Genomic DNA, 19,365 nt, shown 5'->3' with positions numbered 1-19,365 from the left:
TGGTTGGTGGTATATTTAAAACAGAAAAAGGCCAATATGTGCTCTATGATTTGAAATCAATGGCTATCAATCAATATATAAAATCTCAACATATAAATTATAAATTATAAAGTTGATTCGGTGACTAAGACAAGTGAGTTAAAAAGTAAAATGATAAAGAAATTATAAATTTGATTGTTATTATCACCAAAATACTAATAATTTAATATCATTAATAGTAATCGTTGCAAAAAGATAAAAAAAATTATATTTATATAAATTTAAAAAATTTATAGAATTTTTTCATTATCAATTATTTTGTTAAATCATTATTGGTGTTTTGGTTTTGATGTATGTCTAAAGTTATAGTATATATATATATATATATATATATATATATATATATATATATATTTTTTTTTATATATAAAATAGTAGATTTTTGTGTAGGGTTAGGATCCTATATCATCTTATTGGAAAATTTAGTAGAAGGGAAGATAAGTAAAATAAGATAATATTTTAATTTTTGAACCTTTCTTTCTGTTTTATTTTATTTTCTCTTTCTCCTACAAATAATTCTTTCAATTATAAGAGAGTATCTCAACTCTTATATGTGCTTAAAAAAAGAGATATATAGACAAATTATTAGTATTATTTTTTGGACTAAAAGGTATTATTATTTTATAAGATCTTCAATTATGTAATTTTATAATTTTTTTTTTACGAATATTTTATTCTCAAATATTTTGAACTTTAAAATTTAAACAAATACTGTAAAAGTGGTTAGAGGAAATGTCTCATCGGTGGTGTGGGACCAACAAAAGAAGAGGAGGTCAATAACCATTTTTCAACTAGAGACGTTTATGGTTTGATTTGAAGTGGATATAAGTGTTTTATTTTAGGGTTTAAAGTCGGAAGAATGTGATTGACTAAAATTTCGATATTGTAAGGCATTATATATGCGAGGAAGTGACATAAGATGGTTTGGGGATCTATGTGAGCTCCTTAAAAATCAACTGGATATATTTGTAAGTGTTTGCAAAATTGGGATAGTAGAGAGCCAATGACGTAGGCAATTTTATGTTGCACAACGAAAAATCTTTGTTTCACATTATTTGTCTTTTGTTGTTGCAAACTATATCAAGTGACTCAAACGTTCATTGACTTTTGAGCTCAATTTTGACGGTGGTGAGACCTCGATTAAGATTGCATAACTGTGTTCAATCGATTGTTTGTGAACAACCTATATACTATCTTTGTTGCAAACAAAAGTATTGAATGGACGGACAATTCAATTTAAATTGAATAATCGAACAATCACCAAAATTAATCAGATGAAGTAGCTCACACTACCATTAAAGTAGCGAGACAAAGTCACTAGATGAGATTTGACGAAAGAAATGTTGCAGAAACAATTATGCTTAAATTAGTTTTGACAAAGATAGACCTTTAAATAAATATAACAACGAAAAAAAGTTATAAAATTTATAAAGTTAAATAACCGATCTATAATTTTATCTGATTGTGATATATTAGTAGATACTATCTATATAGACAGTATACAATTCATTGACTATTTTTAAAAATGTCAGTTTAAGATTTGTACATACATTACTTTAAAAATACAATTAATAATTAAAATTATATATAAAATAAAAAATAATATTGTTATTAAAGTGACTTTCATTGTCAACAAAACGAGTAAAAAACAAGCCGCACAAACAATAAGGGGGAAACTACTATGAAGATATTATTATTATTATTATTATTATTCACAATGGATTGGGTTAGCTTTATGTTTCAGAAAAAACGAGTGATAGAGCCTAACCAACACAAGCACGTTCAGATTGGTTCAAGTAAATTAATACAGAGTAAAATTAAAATAGAAAAGGAAAAAAGAGAAAAATATAAATTACAAGATGAAAGAAAAATAAAAGTAAATGAAAATATCTCACGGCGTGTTTGTAGTTAGATCCCACCCTCTACGTCTAATTTAGATTTAAATAAAAAATTATATAATTTAATTTTTTTAGTTATTTTATTTGATTAAAAATATGATGTTGATTCATTCAAATATATAGTATTGATTCAATATAAATTTTAAATTGTTAAAATAAAAAAATCATTAATCTGAAGACAAATTAACAATGTCTAAATTAATAGCACAAAATAATCAAATGTCTAAAACCTAAAAATATTAAAATGTACATGTCAATTCATCTGAATTTGTAATATTGACACCACTAAAATAATTGATTTGAATTTATAATAGATTAAAATTAATTTATCAATTTATATCAAATAAACACTACAATAAAATAAGAAAATCAAACAAACAAGAAAACACTAAGCAAACAAAACAATATCACATTAAAAATACAAAAAAAAAATAATTTGTACAGAAATCATTTATTTAAATAAAATAAAATAATTTAAATGAGTGATTATAAAAAAAAACTTTAATAAAAAAAAAGAGCCATATAGTCGTAATAGACAAGTAATTTTTAGTTATAAAAATAATATTGTTATTTTTTCTCATAATTTTTAATAAATTTGATTGACTACTTCCAATTTGTCAGATATAAAAAGAAAGGAAATCGAGATAGAATTTGCAAAAAGAAATAAATACCTAAAAATTGGAAGAGGAACCCAACTCAAACCCTAGTCATCGATTGTTTCCTAAAAAAAACTCGAGTATTGTTATTTCTAGGCCCATCTCTCTCATTCAAAATCGTACAAAAACACTTTTATCGATCTCTTCCAAATCACCGTGACCTCCCTCTACACAGTCAGTCATTTTACTTCATTCTTCCTACAAACAGCCACCCCCGCCGCCGGCTAATCCCCGCCATAACTCCGCCATCCACCCTTCGTCATTTCCCCGTTCTCTTCAAAACCTATCGAATAGTCTTCCTGTTTCAAGGCTCAACCGGACAACCACCTTTTGAATCCCCTTTTCTTCCATTTAGAGCCAGTTTAATACTCTCCGCAACTAAATTACTTGGAGGATTTCTTCTACTGGAAAATGGACGCTGATAACGGTTCAACGAATGTTAACCCCGATGACACTCTCATGGAACTCGAATCCGCTGATTCTCAAGTACTTCCTCCGAACTCGCTTTTCTCTTTCTTCAATTTCGTAAATGAAACAAAATTGAAAAATGAATAACCCTAACAAATTATGCCGTTGACTCCACTTCACGCGACTATGCCTAATAGACTCATAAGACGTGATTGTTAACTGTTATTCTGAAAAATGATAAACCCTAACGATGTGTTTTTAGTTGTTGTAATTTTGCGAGTTTAATTTAATTTGAAATTCTGAATTGTGGAGTGGTTTTGTGTTGAAGGCAAAAGATGAACAAAAAGAGGATCTCGCTGAGTCTATGAAGAATTTGGGCATTGAAGGATCATCGTCTGGGATTGGGAATGGATCAATTAACTTCAAAAGAAAACCTGTTATCATCATTGTTGTGGGAATGGCAGGTGATTGCATGTACATGCTATAAACACTTATGATATAAATGTTTATGTATAAGTTATTTCTATAACCTATGATATAATAAAGCTAATCTGTTTTAACATTAGTTATAACCTATTTTTGTAAGCTAACCTGGAGAGTTAATGGAAATAAGCTAAAAATAGCTTAGGGGCAGGTGATAGTTTGTTTCCTTAAGCTCTCATTAAGTCAATCCGAATATGCTTAGTTTGCTTTCACTTTATTGTATATTATATGTATATATTGTGTATCTATTTTTGCTTTATAAATTAATACTTGGAATATAACTCATTTGTGTTCAGGGAGTGGGAAAACAACCCTCCTTCATAGGTTGGTTGCCCACACACACATGTCAAAACTTAGGGGTTATGTGATGAATCTCGACCCGGCTGTCATGACACTCCCATATGCTTCTAACATTGATATAAGGGACACAGTCAAGTACAAAGAAGTCATGAAGCAGTTCAACCTTGGCCCCAATGGTGGAATTTTGACTTCTCTTAACTTGTTTGCAACCAAGTTCGATGAGGTAAAGTTTTCTTCTTAATCCCTGAAACTCTTGTTCAATATAACGTAGTACATTGCTTTGCTGGTTATGTGGACTGATTGCCTTTCGAATTAAGTTTTACTCCTAAGGACATATTTGTTTGCATTGGGCGTTCATACTTATTTATATCACTAATAATGGTAACATGATCCCAGCTTCATGTTTATTTTTTATGATGGAGAGCTTCCTTGAGATTGTTTGATTTTTTTTTCCAGCAATTAAGCTATTGGTGTAATGTTTGAGATAAGAATGTGTACGTTGTCATTGCCAGTGGTTCATTTTTAGGTCCTTATTTGTTGTTTTAGTCTAACAACACATTTGTTTGCTTGCTGGTACATCTTGTTCCCATCTACTGCACACTTCAAATGCAATTTAACTAATGTTTATGCCCCTCAATTTCAGGTAATTTCTGTTATTGAGAAACGAGCAGATCATCTTGACTATGTTCTTGTGGATACCCCTGGTCAGATTGAAATATTCACCTGGTCTGCTTCTGGTGCTATCATCACAGAAGCTTTTGCCTCCACATTTCCCACTGTAGTTGCCTATGTAGTTGATACGCCTCGTGCACAAAATCCCACTACTTTTATGAGCAATATGCTTTATGCTTGTAGTATCCTCTATAAGACAAGGTTACCTCTCATCTTGGCATTCAACAAGGTCGATGTAGCACAACATGAGTTTGCCTTGGAGGTATTGCTGATTTTTGATGAATTTTATTTAGCTTCAATTGTATGTGATGTGTTGTTGAGATTAGTTCGTTGAAAACTAAAAAATGATAGGATGTGTGTGTCTTTTAACTCACTATCAACAGGTAATTAATGACATATGGGCTGTGTCTGTAATGAAATTTGGCGTCACACTAGAAGATTTCTCAATACCTTAAAAACAACATTCAATTTAATGGCTTTCATTGTCCTATGAAGTAGGAGTTGGACTTGGTTGTTCTGTTTTGAAGTATTTATTTATTTCTTAGACATGGTTTTATGCCCCCCTATTACTGCACGTATAAACACTAATTAAAAGGTCATATGCTTAGTGTATTTTAACATAACATTCAATTGGAGAAAATGGAGTTAAAGGAAGTAAGTAATTCAACTTTTATGTTTTAACAAATTGGGGTGAAATGGGAAGCAATATCAGAGTTAGTTATTAGTTTTTCCTTTCATGTTGGAGATATTATTGTATAGATAGAGATTAAGACGTTTTCCTGTAAGTTCAGGGTTTATGGCTCCTTCCTTTGCATGTCTGAGCTGAATCTCTTTATTTCTGCTCTGAAAAATTGAATGACTACTTTATTTGCAGCCCAATACCCTGCCAATTCTCAGCTGGTTTCCTTTTTTCCTGTCTGTTGAACTTTTGTTCTGTCTTGTCTTTACATCTGGCTGGCACTGAGTTTATCCTTATTTTTTCTTTTGTTGAACTTGTTGTGTATCTAGTGGATGAAAGATTTTGAGGCATTCCAAGCAGCAATAAGTTCAGATCAGTCGTACACATCAAATTTAACTCACAGCCTTTCTCTCGCACTTGATGAATTTTACAATAATTTAAGAACAGCGGGAGTTTCTGCAGTTTCAGGTGCAGGAATTGATGGCTTCTTCAAAGCTGTTGAAGCCAGTGCAGAGGAGTACATGGAAAACTATAAGTATTGTCTCTCTTGACATATTTTTTATTTGCTAGTTTGACCATTATTTCACTTTTGGCTTAGCAATTAAATTTTTCAATTATGCAATGTTTAGGGCTGATCTTGATAAAAGACGTGAAGAGAAACAGCGATTGGAGGAAGAGCGCAGGAAGGAGAACATGGATAAACTGAGGAGGGACATGGAGAAATCTGGAGGAGAAACTGTAGTCTTGAGCACTGGTTTGAAAGACAGAGAGATATGTAAAAGTAAAAGCAAGATGGACGAGGAAGATGAGGATGAAGAGGACGAGGAAATGGATGGTGATGATGATGGTGATTTGGGGATATATACTGATGATGAGGATGCTATAGATGAGGACGAGGATGAAGAGGTTGATAAGTTTGCCTTTTGATGCACTTTTTTGACCATTTGGATTGTGCATTGGAACTAGCTCTTGTATAGGACCTTGACTTCATTTGGTACATGCATACGACCTTAATTGCCAATATAACCATGCTTGATTTTGGTGCAAATTTTGGACTAAATTAATGATGATTACGATGACTTGTGACCTGTATATTGGTTTGCTAGAGATCTGTAGTGATTTTATTTCGTGATTATGGAGGTTTTTCACCCTACGGTCATAGATATAATCAAAATTGTGTCTTTAGAACATGACAACATTGTGGAAATTTTGTTTTAAAAAAATCTGTTGTTTTTTTGGTAAGGGATGGCCTAGGGTCCAAACAAATAGAGCTGAGATATTTTTTATTTCTATAAAGAAATGAAGGTCTCTATTAATAGATTTGGTAGATGAAAGTATAATTAAGGAGAATGAGTGATTATTACTTGTAATTGTGATACGTCGCAAAATTCTTGTGTTTCCTTATCGTGATAAGTAGTTTTGTTGGAACAATAAGTATTTTCCTAGAAGTGCACTTGACACCAGAGTGATACAAATTTCGAGTGCTTGCTATTGATACTTCCATTTTGCCGCTGTGTTTCGAATTTTTAGAAGTTTATTTTCAAATGGAGAAAATTATTTGAAAGTTTAATTCCAAGAAAAATGGGTACAAACATTACCCTTTTAAGATCTAAATCTAATAAGCCTAGTGCCTTTATCCTTGCACCGCAAGACTCGAAAGTACTACACCATCCAAAGTTCTCTTTTGTTGAAAGATCGAATCCAAAGTTGTATTTCTGTTATCTGATTTTTATTTTTATTTTTTATTTTATAGTATAATTACAATGTACTTTGTGGTTGTTTGCTAGGTAAATGTAATGAGAAGGATATTACTTTTGCATTCTGTTAAGAAAGATGTTGAGAAAATACTCATAACAAAATTTAAAAACAGTTAAATTAGACTTAATGTTAATTAGTCATTGCACTATTTTAATTATTAAAAAGTCTCTCTTTTTCACATTTAAATTTTAACAAAAAAAAAAAACTATCTCAAAATCAATGTTATTAGCAAATTTCAACGCAACTTTAATAATTTTTTTAATATTATTTTTTAATAATTACTATATACACAAATTTCAAATCATTATTATATTTTATATTAATAACAGTAAAAAACTCATCAACAATTAAAATGAATAGTTTGATAAAATTAATTCTCTCTTTTTTAATTATCACATCTTTTAAAATGTATACAAAAATCTTAAACCATATTGATTTTGAGGGAGGGAGTGTGCCAAATTGTAGTAACATCTCTTCATAATTGGTCTAGCCATTAGAAGAAACCATAAATAAATAATCAATAGTGTTGACCCACAAAGTGACATCGACACTGTATATTAACATGGTCGGTAATATTTTTTTTTACTTTTTTCAGTCACCTTAAAATGCGTGCATAGACGAGAGATATATAATCCGCATGAATGAGATATGATATTGTCAAAAACTGTATTCCAATAATACAACTCATAAGTAATTATTTTTCAGTGTAAATAAACCAAATACATAATCATCATAATCTATTTGAAAAAGGGTGCCAAGTATAGACAATTTTTATTTAGCAGTATAGACTAAATTTTAGTAGTACTTTAAATCGACAATATATAAATCGATATTATATACATATATATTAAGCAAAAGAGTAGTTGAAGAATGGAGCTTCACACAAGTACTATATGAACACACTATATTCTCTTACATAATGCAATTAAGTTTGGGAAGTCTTGTAATAGCTTTTGTTTAGCAAAGATTTGAATCACAGTTTGCCACGATGAGATTAACGATTCATTTTGTTAAACCTAAACATTAATTTATCTTACAAATAATTATTAATACATGCGGATATTTTATTAAATCATCGTTAACAAAAAAACAATTAACAAACAAACAAATAAAGAGTTTACAAACATGTACTGTGGATATAAGCTAATTTGACAATGACTTCTGTTGAAATTTGAGAGCTCACTATTTTATAAATTCAACCTACTTTTGTAATTACATGTTAAAATTAAAGAAAATGTTAAATTTTACAAATACATTATAAATGAAAAATAAAACATTAACTATTTTTAATTTATTATCACTTTTTTATTTTATTATGCATTTATCTTTTTATCTATAAAATGTTCAATAAAATAATATCAATATTTTTATCAATTAAACTAAATAGTAAGACTCTTTCATTTTTCTATTTCACCATTTATTCATGTATGTATGATAAATTATGTACTATCCTCATGCTTCATACTATTTAGCATTATTGTAAATTAAATAAAAAAGTCCTCATTATAGATAAATACGATTTTCATTTTGTGAAAATGAAAACATTCCGAAATTATTAAGCCCAACCCAAATGAATTTATAGGAAGTGGTTTGCTTTAGCCATTAGAAAATTAGAGATAGGATTCGAGGGCCGAAGCAATTCAGACATAACAATTCGACACACATTCGTTCATTCATCAAATCGAATTATTCTATTCCAAATGACAGTGTCACTTACAATGGTTTCTTCAACTTCAACCATGTTGTTGTATCCTAAACTAGGAACATGTTCATTGTCACTGTCCAATTGTACAACTTCACATTCAAAAATCAAACATTTTCATCTCTATTCATTGTTATCTCCATTGGGTCGACGCCTTTTCTCACCTTGGAATGGTTTGAAGCGTCTGGGTCTCTCAACTAAACCCAAAAAACCCCTTTTTCATATAGGTATAACAATAATCAACATCTTTCTCTATTTGGGTTTTGTTTTTGTTGAATTTATTTATACTAAACTCATTTTGTAGATAGAAAGGGTCGGTGTAAGGGTAAAGTGGTTTATGCATCTCTCTTTGGAGTTGGAGCACCTGAAGCTCTGGTAATTGGTGTCGTTGCTTTGTTGGTTTTTGGTCCTAAAGGTCTTGCTGAGGTGAGTTTTATCTTGCTTTGGTATCATTTTTCTGTTTATAACATTTTTGAATGCCTTTTCCTATGCTTATTATGATAAATTTTAGAATCTTTAATGATTTCTTATCTTGTTAATTCATAGTATTTGGTTTTGTTAAGGAATCAGTGATTCTAAAAGCTTAATTTCTTGATCATTTAACAGTTTCAGTAGTTAGGGGAGGTCCAAGGGTGGTTTTATGATTGAGCTGTGTTATTTTGACACAACAGTTCTAATATATGGTTAATATAGATAGTTAATAACCTTGTTATATCCATTAACCATTGGTAATTAACCACCTAACTGCATTCACCACCTAACTTGTTGTCAAATTTTGTGTCAAAATATCATTTCTCTTTTCGATTTTATCTCATACACTCTCGAGAACTTGTTCTGTCTACTTTGCGAAGAGAAGGAAACAATGGATATAAGGCTCATGATTTTACATGAAATTGACATTAGAAAGGCTATTAATCCTAGAACCTGTAAATTTCCAACTGACAAAACATTAACAGTTGGTAAACGTTTGAAAGAAGTTTCCTTTAGTTTATCAAATGTCACCTATCTTCAATGAACATAGACAAAAAAAGCGCTTATTTTTCTCATAGCTTGTTTGTGTGTCAATGTTGCATTCTTATGCTAAAGAAATAGTAAACTGGTCATGTTTACTCAGATTTTCATTGTTGATATTCACTAGTTCTGTGGTTTGCATGGTTTGCAAAAGATTAGTTTTTAAATGATTAAGGATTAATTCTCTTATTAGTTAAGGAATATTCTTGTTCTATTCTATATAGTCAAATCTTTAATAAAATGCAAAACCTCCGAGATGCTGATGGATACCAATCTGCTTGAAAACTAACATTTTTCATGTTTTGATTGGAATTGAACTGCTTCAGACTTTCTCTTCTTACCACTAAGCAACGGATCAATTCACGAATAAACCTTCTATTTCTTAGTATTTTCCCCATCTTATACATCAGTATGATGAATCAATCGGAGATACATATACTTAATCTAAATCTTTGTTGAGAATAGTGATACCTTGTGTTCGGGGATGCAGATAGCCAAGAAGTATTTTTTTTTTTATATATTTTGTTAATCAAAGTGAATATGTATAAGATGGGGAAAAATAATATTCAAGATGATGATTTTTTCGTTCTCAGATCTTTCATTCTTGATACTAATCTGTCTGGAGACGTCTATACCTTTGTTTTTTGACTTTATATAAGGGAAAGGATAGGGCTCCCTCTATTTATACACTTCACAAGAATAATCAAATTTACATGAAACAACAGAAGATAATGCGTTGCCGGTTCTACTACATATTTCCTGGAAGGATTTTGCAGGGAAGCTGTGAAAGTTATCCTGTCATTCAGGATATAAAGAATTGTCTTACTCTTACATTCTTCCGTGATTGTTTTTGAATGAGATTAAGTTCAGATAGTTGTAATTCACTAGAGAGGTCCTCTGAGCCTTATTTTGTAAAATATTTGTCGTTGTTATTGGTTATGGTGGTAATCTTTTTTTCTCGTTTACCTTTTTCTTAACCCGTAGTCTTCTACCGAGTCACTGAATGCAGGTTGCTCGAAATCTGGGAAAAACATTACGTGAATTTCAACCTACCATTAGAGAGATCCAGGTTGGTGCAAAATACTAGAGTCCAGAGTCTAGATTAAAATTTGTTATGCCAATGCCATTTGATGGATGTTTTAATGTCATTATTACTTGCCATTTTTGCTCCTTTAGGATGTTTCAAGGGAATTTAAAAGTACACTTGAACGGGAGATTGGGCTTGATGACATTTCAAACCCAACACAGAACACATATTCTTCCAATCTACGCAACACCGCCACATCAACTCCACCATCCACCAATAGCTCTCAGATTGCCGTTGACCCTAGTGAGTTATCTAATATCGATTTTATTTTATATTTATTTTCTGGGAGTTTAGAATATGAAATATGAACAGGTTATTTATCCTCATATGCATGCTAGCAAATTAATATCACAACGCCATATACAGGGTATTTTCCATCTTATGCATGCTATCTAATTAATATCGCTATAAAACAATTATCATTATTCATTAAGCTACCTTATCAGCTATTGTAGAAGATTTTGGTAGTTGCTAACAGCCAGAAAATAAACCAAACTTCGGATTTTTAACTAAACTACTTGTTTCTAAAGCTAGATAACAGCAGCACAACCATATACACTAGGTAGGGTTTGGTTATACTAAGTAGTTAAGTATAAAAATCCAAATTGATGACCCATATACACTTTTTGGATGCAACCATCTCATTAATAGGTTCCATAATTAATCAACAATTGTCCTAGAAAGTGAATTATTATTATTACAACTGCACCAGTCTCATGTTCAGAAATAGTTTGCGTTAAAGTTTATCAAAAAGGGAGTTTACATGCGAGGTAACTCATTTGTGACCTAAATTGTGACTCGTACGAGTTTAAGAGTTAACTCAAGAATTTGTTAGCCATTAGGATGAAGATGTTGCAACACGAGAGAATATTTTCCCATCAATCTCTCAACCTAAATGCTAGATGTGTAATATGTGGATGAATATAATTATATCTCTGACAATGCAGATGGGAAGCAAGATCCAAGTAGAGCATACAGCACTGAGGATTATCTTAAGATTACAGAGGAGCAGCTAAAGGCATCTGCTGCTGCACAACAGCAGGAGCAGACACCCCCTCCTAAAGAAGCCGAAATTGAACTGCAAATCCAGTCTCCTGGTTAGTCGTTTCTGTAGCACTTCTCTCTATCTTTTTCTCCCTGTTTCCATTCTGCTCTATATTCACCTGACTTTAAAGCGATTTGGTATGCAGCTAATGAAACAGCTGCTACTGTGCCACCACCTCAGAAACCAGAAAGTGAATCTTTACCTATGGATTCATAGGAAGTACAAAGTAACTTGTCCAATTATCAGTTCATTACCTGGAATTTGGGCAACTACTGGTATTGGTGATGAGAAAATGAATGAGTGTCACTCAATTTTGTTGCCTCTTAGTCATTTAAATTGTGTAAAAAAGTATAGAAAAATGTTAACATGTAGTGTGCTTATATGAATTTGTTGTAGTCACTTTTAAAGTTGAGCATCCTCTCTCTCTTCCTTCTTGATAGCGAAAACCATAAAACATAAAAATATGATTATACAGAAATTACATTAAAAAAAAGGCTACCTTAAACTAGGACATCATCCCTTCATCATAGAAATTTTTTTCATAAATGGTGAATTTTGATAAATAGATATGTATTAATTGCATATCGTTTTTGCAACCCGACGTCTTGAATTAAACCGCAACAAGTTTTATTTGCTTAATCAATCAATTCATTTGGTTTGAACTTCCTTAAAGATTGATTACTAACCTAACCATTTCACTAATATTACAATTGGAAGCACGTGAATTAAACTTATATTGCTTCAAAACATTTGATTAAAACACATTAAATGTATAACTAATTTTACAGTAATCCGACGCTTTCTATTATTCCCCTAACAAAATAATCGCCAGCACTACCAAAAGAATGAACAGACAAAATGCGAATAAATTTTCTTCCCAATTTTATATTGGCAGGGAAAAAAAATTATACAATACATACTCATGCAGCTTTATCCTGGAAAGTTATGCTACAACATATTCATTTGTCTGAATGTTTCAAAATCTAGATAGCCTGCTGGTGGTGGTCCATGAAACCCATACATATCACTTACTTTATCATCAGAAGGCAATACTGAGCCTTCACGTCCCTTAAAGGACTCCATAGGTGAAGAAGCCCAAGGAGCCGATGTAGAAGGGTTTGAGCTAGAAGCGTCTTGGTTGACACTGAGTGCAGTTGGATTCTGCGGTGAATTCCCAGTGGGCCTTCTGTTTGATACGCTGGCTGACGTCAAATTAATGGATACTGATTGCTGCTGCTGCATTTGTTGCTGGTTCTTCATTGGGGACTTTGGCCTAAGAGCCTCTATATCAGGAGTAGTCACCACCAGATGAGGTGCCTCAGGAGGTGGATTTCTTCCTCCTCCACCTTGCCAAACTTTCCCATCTTTGTCACCGAAGTTCTTGACATATGCCTGAATTTATCCAAGTCCAATCAATGTGATTAATCAAGCCAGAGGATACAATCAATCAGCATCAAGTAACAAACAAGATAGAAGAAAATCTTGAAGTTGGAGGAAATAAAGATAAAAACGCATTATTTGTGTATGAACAAAAGAGTAAGATAGGCTTCAAAAACTTCTAAAAGTATGTTTTAAGTATGAATTTTAGCCTATTGTACTACATCCAACAAAATTCATGGTTGTTGAACCAATATTTCAAGCAGTTACAGCCACTGAGCAAAATGACCCAATTAAAAATGGATAATTAACTGCTTAATTTATTTTCTAGAACTTATCTTGTGATGAGAAGACTGTTTTCAAAATACAGTAGATCATACTATCCTACTGGAATGGATAACATGCTGCAGATTTTATCCAACTCTAAAGAAATAAAAGAGGTAGATAGGAAAAATCTACTTCAGATATCATGTTGGTATATCATCATTTCAAATTTTTTACCTCCTTATTAAAGTTTGTAGACGACAGTTCTTTACCAACAGTCAGCCAACCAGCTCGGATATTGTGGTCTTCACCAAATAGTTCAAGCCTCCTCCTTCCAAGGGCAAAGTGTTCAATAATCCTATACATGTCTTCAGGCTTTTGTGTTGAACCTGCAGTATGTATATGAGAGCATTGAGCAAGAAACTAAAGAGGTGACCATTTTAGTCTTTCGTGCAAATGCATTGCAATCAAGAAGGCATGTATTAAAAAACAAAGCATTTTATCTTAAGCAGCTTTTACACAATTTTGGTTTTCAATTTAGGTAGGTATGTAATTTTTCAATTTATGAAGCAAAGTAAAGTGCTAGCGCCCTTGCCAAGACAAAGTGATTTATGAAGAACAAAAATGCCTAGGGAAGAACATGAAACCATAGTTGCTAGAAATCACAGTATTCTGTGTTTAATTCTCGAATCTAACATATTCTGATCTCCAAAATTTATTTTGATGCTTTGCAGCTTCTACTTATTTTGGAATAGTACCCATTGAGGAAAAGCTGATACTACATTTGTCCCTAAACGAAGGACCTCACTAACTAAATTACAAAAAGTATGGAAGTTGTTATTAAATTTGTTAACAATTAATACTGCTTTTCCAAATTTGTCGTTAAGGTAGAAGAATTAGTTCATCTTTCCATCGTAGTAAGTAAATGATTCATGAAGTTGAAATTCGAAAGGGATTCTATAAAAAGAAACAAAAATTCTCAAGAGGTATTTATGGGCAGAGGAAGTAGAATATTATCTAACATAGTATGGTTTAGTCATGTGAAACATCAATTTTATAGGCACAATTGATAAACTAACCATAAGGAGGTTCTTCAGCAATAATTACGTCCGTGTCAATGTTGGCATGAATAATATGGCCATCAGTACTTCGACGGACTGTTCCTTTTATGCCCATCAAGCAGTGTTCCTGCACCACAACAAAACCAAACAGTTCAGGTTAGACTACTATTTTTGACACTTCGACGTCAAAACAACTATCTCAAATGTTGAAATCAAGCTGCGGGTGTACAAAATATAAATTTTAACAAACCTTTGAATGTTGAAATAAAGTATGTGAATCATGCCGCAGTCCTGGAGTTGCATTGCTTTTATTTGTCTTCACCCAACATATATCTTCACACCTGCGAAATCCCCACTGTAGAAACCCAGTCCCAACCCCAAATAAGAAAAAGAAAATATAAAGATAGAAATTAAGCAGTAGAAGCAATAAATAGGATATGAGAACCATAACCAATGATTGAAGTCAAATGCGATTAACAGTTGCAACTTCTAGATAGTGTACCTTCTTTAGACATTGACGTCCTTGTTCAAGGCCTACACCGTCACCCACCCAAAGGAAGATGAAAGAAGGAGTGTCTGCTATAGCCTGGAGAAATGGACAAAATAAATAGATGTCTAAATCAAAAGATAGAGATTATGCAATTAGAAAAGGAAACAAAAAGGAAGCATTATATATATCACACAAACTAATATTAACAACTAACTTTTAAATGAACAAGATAGATCATTAAGCTACAAGTGCCACCCCAAAAATACAACTTGTAAAGTTAGCAAAAGCTTCAGTACCACAATACTCTTGTCACTTTTAACATTCTTAAACCTTATCATTCTATTGCAGCCTAGGGTACTAAAAACAGTTGGTAATTAGTCCAACCAGTAAAGATAAAGGCCTTCGTGTGCTTTTGAAACCTTAGCAGGATGCAAATGCTAAGACTGAAACAAGACTAACAAAAAGCGTTGCACAACCAAAATAATGGCTTACCTCAATCTTGAGATTCATAATTTCTTCCAATGTCCAGTACTCTGTGTGATCAGCAACACCAGGGGCTCGGTGCACATACTCCTCCCATGGGGGATCCACAAGAATGACATCAAACTTGGTCCCAAAGAACTCTGGAGTCAGTTCAAACTCTTTAAGATTACACTTGTAATACATGGGAGAGGTTGCAGAATTTGCCACAATCTCATCCTTTTTCTGGATAAGCTCCCTAAGCTTAGGGTAGTCCTCTACAACATTTGTGAGCTCAAGTTCCCTGATGAAATTCTGCGGCCGCATACCAGTGTCGACAAAGTTTTGAGAATAATCATTCTGCTCACCTCTGGAAGGAGCTTTACCCATACTTCCACTACTTTTGGGTGGAGCCCATCCCCCTGGAGTTTTATCAGGCAGTGTTCCTCTTGCCATCGGTCCTGTATGATTGAAACCAGGACCAGAAATGCCTGGAGGGATCCCTCTTCCAAGGCCAGATTGGTTATAATACATTGCAGGATTTTGTGGGTTTCCCATATTAGCGGCATTAAATCTTGGACCTGAGGGACTTGGGGGCACAGGAGACATTGCAGGTGGAACACCCATTATATTCATGTCAACACCTCGAGGTCCAGCCCAAACAGCTGGATTAAATGGTGACATAAAGACTCCAGGAGAAATCGGAGGACCAGGAGCAGGTGACATACCATGGGTAAGAGACTGCATTGGACCGGGCGGAGGCATGCCAAGAGGTCCAAAGGGAGATCCCATCATTGGTAATGGCATTCCAACCTGCTGGTTGTCTCTCCCGGGAGGCCTAATCCTTCCTCCTCTACCAATCCTGTTGTTCCCTTTCATTCCTTGTGGACCGGCTCTGTTAAAGGATCCGGAATCCGGGTTTCCATATTGAGACTGTGAGCCACCGGTACTGCGAGTAGTTGCGCCACCTCTCTGACCTCTTCCTCTTCCCCCATAAAAATCATAGTCATCATCATTATATCTCTCCTTCTGATCTTCACCAGGTGTACCAGAACCAGATAAATCACTCTTTCTCGCTCTTTCTTCTTGATCCCGTGTCCATTCTTCAGAATTAGCACCTGATCTAGAATTGTACTGTTGATTACCTTCAGTTCTCTTGATAAGGTTGGATACAGATTCTGCTTTTCCATAGTCAATGGACTTCGGCTGGATCTCTATCACATCATAATTATCATTTGAAATTCCAAACTTCGTTGTTGTTTTCACAGCTTCCCCTCTGAGTACATCTTTTCTACCACCGGGCCGACCATGAGGCCTTTCGTTGTCCATCCTATCATAACCGTGTCTAGGCAACTCCCATTCTCTGTTGGGATCAAAGCCACCATCCTCATTCTTCGAATCTCTGTCAACATTACTCCCCTGCCTCCTTTTCCAATTCTCTTTAGAACTCTCCCTATCATTCCTCCTATCACTCCAAGTTTCATCTTTTCCTTTCGATCTATCATCTTTATTATAACCATCACTCTCAAGTTCCTTCCTTTTAAAACTACCACTTCTTTCATAATCCATCTCCGAATTTTCCGAATCTTTATGACGTTTACCACTCCTCTCAGGTGTCCTAGATCTGGCCGAATTCCCAGTTTCCCTAACAGTTTTATCCTTAACCCTCACACTTCCCTCCTCATCAACATTCCCCGGCCTCTCCCATGTTTCAGCCACATCAAAACCTGTCGGAGTTCTATGACGCCTAGGCTTTTCAACCCGCTCATCCGAAACTTCCACCTTTCCTTTACTCTTACCTCTCTCAGCATCATTTCTTCTATCTTCTTTACCACCAGATTTAACAACCACCTTACTATCACCACTACCAGAAGCTTTACTCTCCCCATGCTCATTCCTAACAGATCCACTCCTCTCTCTCGACTCGCTTCTCTTACCATCAGAAACCTTAGAATTACTAACACTCTTCAATTCACCTTTCTCAGAAACACTCTCCTTTTCTCTCTTCACACTAACAATATCAACTTCATCCCACTTCCTTCTAGAACTCTTAACCTGTTCAGACGCTCCACGACTCTTATCTCTTCCACTTTCTCCTTTATCCGAATACCTATAATCCTCTTTCACTCTATGAACATTCCTTCCCATCTTATCACCAACATCCAATTCACCATCCTCATACCAACTACTCAACTTCTCCAATGTACTCTCCTCTTGTCTCTTCTTCGCCGCCTTCGACCGCGAATCGTAATCGTCAACTTCGCTTTTTGCAGAACGCTTCCTTCTTCCGCTTCCATCGGAACCATCACCTTCGGCTTCACCTTCACCGTCATCGCCGTTAGAATACTTCCTTGACCTCTGCTTTCTCTTATCGGTGAACTCCCAATCTTCTTCGTCCCTTTTTTCGATCGAATCCATTTCGAAAATAAAACCTAAATTGTGTTTGTTGAGGACGCGCGTGAATTAACGGAAGCTACTCAGTGAGTAGGTTTTGTATATTTAAAATTTGTATTAAATAAATAGGAATGGAAATAGTAAAATATAATAATATTTTTGAGGGAGCGAAATTGAGATGGAGGCTTACCGGGGAAGGAGAAAGAAGTAATGAGAGAGTGTGTTGTCGCAGGCGGAGAGGGAAGGAAGAAGAGAAAGGTTTGTTCTCAGCTTCACAATCCCAAAATTGAAAAGATGTTTGGGCTAGCAACCGTATGTTATAACACTTGGGCTCGTTCCTTGGATTTATAGTTTTTTTTTTATAACGGCCCGAACTTGCTGAATGATCTGTTTGAAAAAAAGTCAAAAACAAAAGATAGGATAAGATAAATCGCCGTAAAATAATGATATAATCTGTTTTTTTTTTCTTTTTTAAAAAGATATGATTTAATGATATGATATAATCTAGGTTTGATAAACTTTTCTGTGTCTAATAAAATATAAATTATTTGGATGATACTTGTCAAAAATATTTTTGAACGTGTAATTGTATGTATTTTATAATTTAGTTGTTGAGAATAATATGTTTAAATATCTTATTTTGATTTGAATATAATTATGATTTAGAATAAAATATCATTGAATGTATAATTTATATTTATATCTATAATATTATTTGGATATCTTTCTTAATTTAGAAACATGAGATGTTTTTAAATTACAATTTAACTCGATATGTAGAGCACTTAATACAAATTTAGAACATATTTAATCAAAAAATAAAATAAAATAAAATAAAAACATATTTCACTCAAAAAAAGAAATTTCTCTATACAAAATATATTGCATATAGTTCTGTTTTTATAAATACAAAACTTGAATTGTTAGGATATAGAATGAGACTAATTGGAGTTGTTAAGAGTTATTCAGTAAGTTGGTGAATTAGTTACATGGTTATTCAGAGGTGTTATTTTGATTATTCTTATAAAGTCTTTAAATCCTCAATTGGTATAAGGGAAAGAAAACTTTGAATAATTAACTTGTAAACTAAAAAGTGCTCTAACAAGAAAGGAGAATATTCATTTGGGATAGTCTTGAGTGCATGATTATTTGTTAATCTCTTGTAACTTCTCTTTCAACCTCACTACATGAATAATAAATCATACTTTTGTTTACAATCTTTATCTTTGCTCATTTTAATTTATTTTTACACTATCATTCCAAAAATTCTTTCTTGCTAAAAGAAAGGATCCTAACAATTGGTCTGAATTGTCGTGCGTTCATAAAGATAGATAACTAAAAAATGATATTCATGTGTTCATGAGGGTAGATAATTAAAAAATGATCTTCATGTGTTACATGAGGATAAATAAATAAAAAAACATGATTATTCATGTGTTACGTGATGATAGATAAAAAATCTGATTCTTCATGTGCTACATGATGATCGATAATCACAATAAAAAATTGATACATATTACACGAAAATATATAACCATAAGCAAAAATTTATCTTCACGTGTTACACGAGGATAGATAACCA

The 19,365-nt window shown here is 33.1% G+C and overlaps 3 protein-coding genes across 4 annotated transcripts; 2 read left to right on the top strand and 1 right to left on the bottom strand.

Moving 5' to 3' along the window:
• Positions 1-2,642: 2,642 nt before the first annotated feature.
• On the top strand, positions 2,643-6,227 carry LOC101489187 (GPN-loop GTPase QQT2). The gene is made up of 6 exons (XM_004496484.4): positions 2,643-3,079; positions 3,330-3,465; positions 3,781-4,007; positions 4,428-4,718; positions 5,465-5,670; positions 5,765-6,227. Exons 1-6 carry the CDS (start codon positions 3,005-3,007, stop codon positions 6,060-6,062), a joined length of 1,233 nt encoding a protein of 410 aa, XP_004496541.1. The 5' UTR covers positions 2,643-3,004; the 3' UTR covers positions 6,063-6,227.
• Positions 6,228-8,453: 2,226 nt separating this feature from the next.
• Positions 8,454-12,145, top strand: LOC101488862 (sec-independent protein translocase protein TATB, chloroplastic). Its single transcript, XM_004496483.4, has 6 exons — positions 8,454-8,822; positions 8,900-9,021; positions 10,616-10,675; positions 10,783-10,936; positions 11,641-11,790; positions 11,884-12,145. The coding sequence occupies exons 1-6, from the start codon at positions 8,594-8,596 to the stop codon at positions 11,952-11,954; spliced, it is 786 nt and encodes a 261-aa protein (XP_004496540.1). The 5' UTR covers positions 8,454-8,593; the 3' UTR covers positions 11,955-12,145.
• A 308-nt stretch (positions 12,146-12,453) lies between these two features.
• On the bottom strand, positions 12,454-18,116 carry LOC101488296 (N6-adenosine-methyltransferase non-catalytic subunit MTB). Of its 2 annotated transcripts, XM_004496482.4 has the most exons (7): positions 17,974-18,116; positions 15,423-17,821; positions 14,943-15,026; positions 14,691-14,795; positions 14,459-14,567; positions 13,617-13,768; positions 12,454-13,130 (listed from the first exon to the last, which is right to left on the bottom strand). In XM_004496482.4, the coding sequence occupies exons 2-7, from the start codon at positions 17,805-17,807 to the stop codon at positions 12,687-12,689; spliced, it is 3,279 nt and encodes a 1,092-aa protein (XP_004496539.1). In that variant the 5' UTR covers positions 17,808-17,821; positions 17,974-18,116; the 3' UTR covers positions 12,454-12,686. The 2 variants fall into 2 exon arrangements, with proteins under 2 accessions (XP_004496539.1, XP_004496538.1); XM_004496481.4 differs by having other exon boundaries at positions 15,423-18,083.
• Between the last annotated feature and the right edge of the window lie 1,249 nt (positions 18,117-19,365).

The sequence above is a fragment of the Cicer arietinum genome, chromosome 4 (genome assembly GCF_000331145.2).
Source record: "Cicer arietinum cultivar CDC Frontier isolate Library 1 chromosome 4, Cicar.CDCFrontier_v2.0, whole genome shotgun sequence".
Taxonomy (NCBI): domain Eukaryota; kingdom Viridiplantae; phylum Streptophyta; class Magnoliopsida; order Fabales; family Fabaceae; genus Cicer; species Cicer arietinum.
This window is presented reverse-complemented; position numbering and strand designations above follow the sequence as displayed.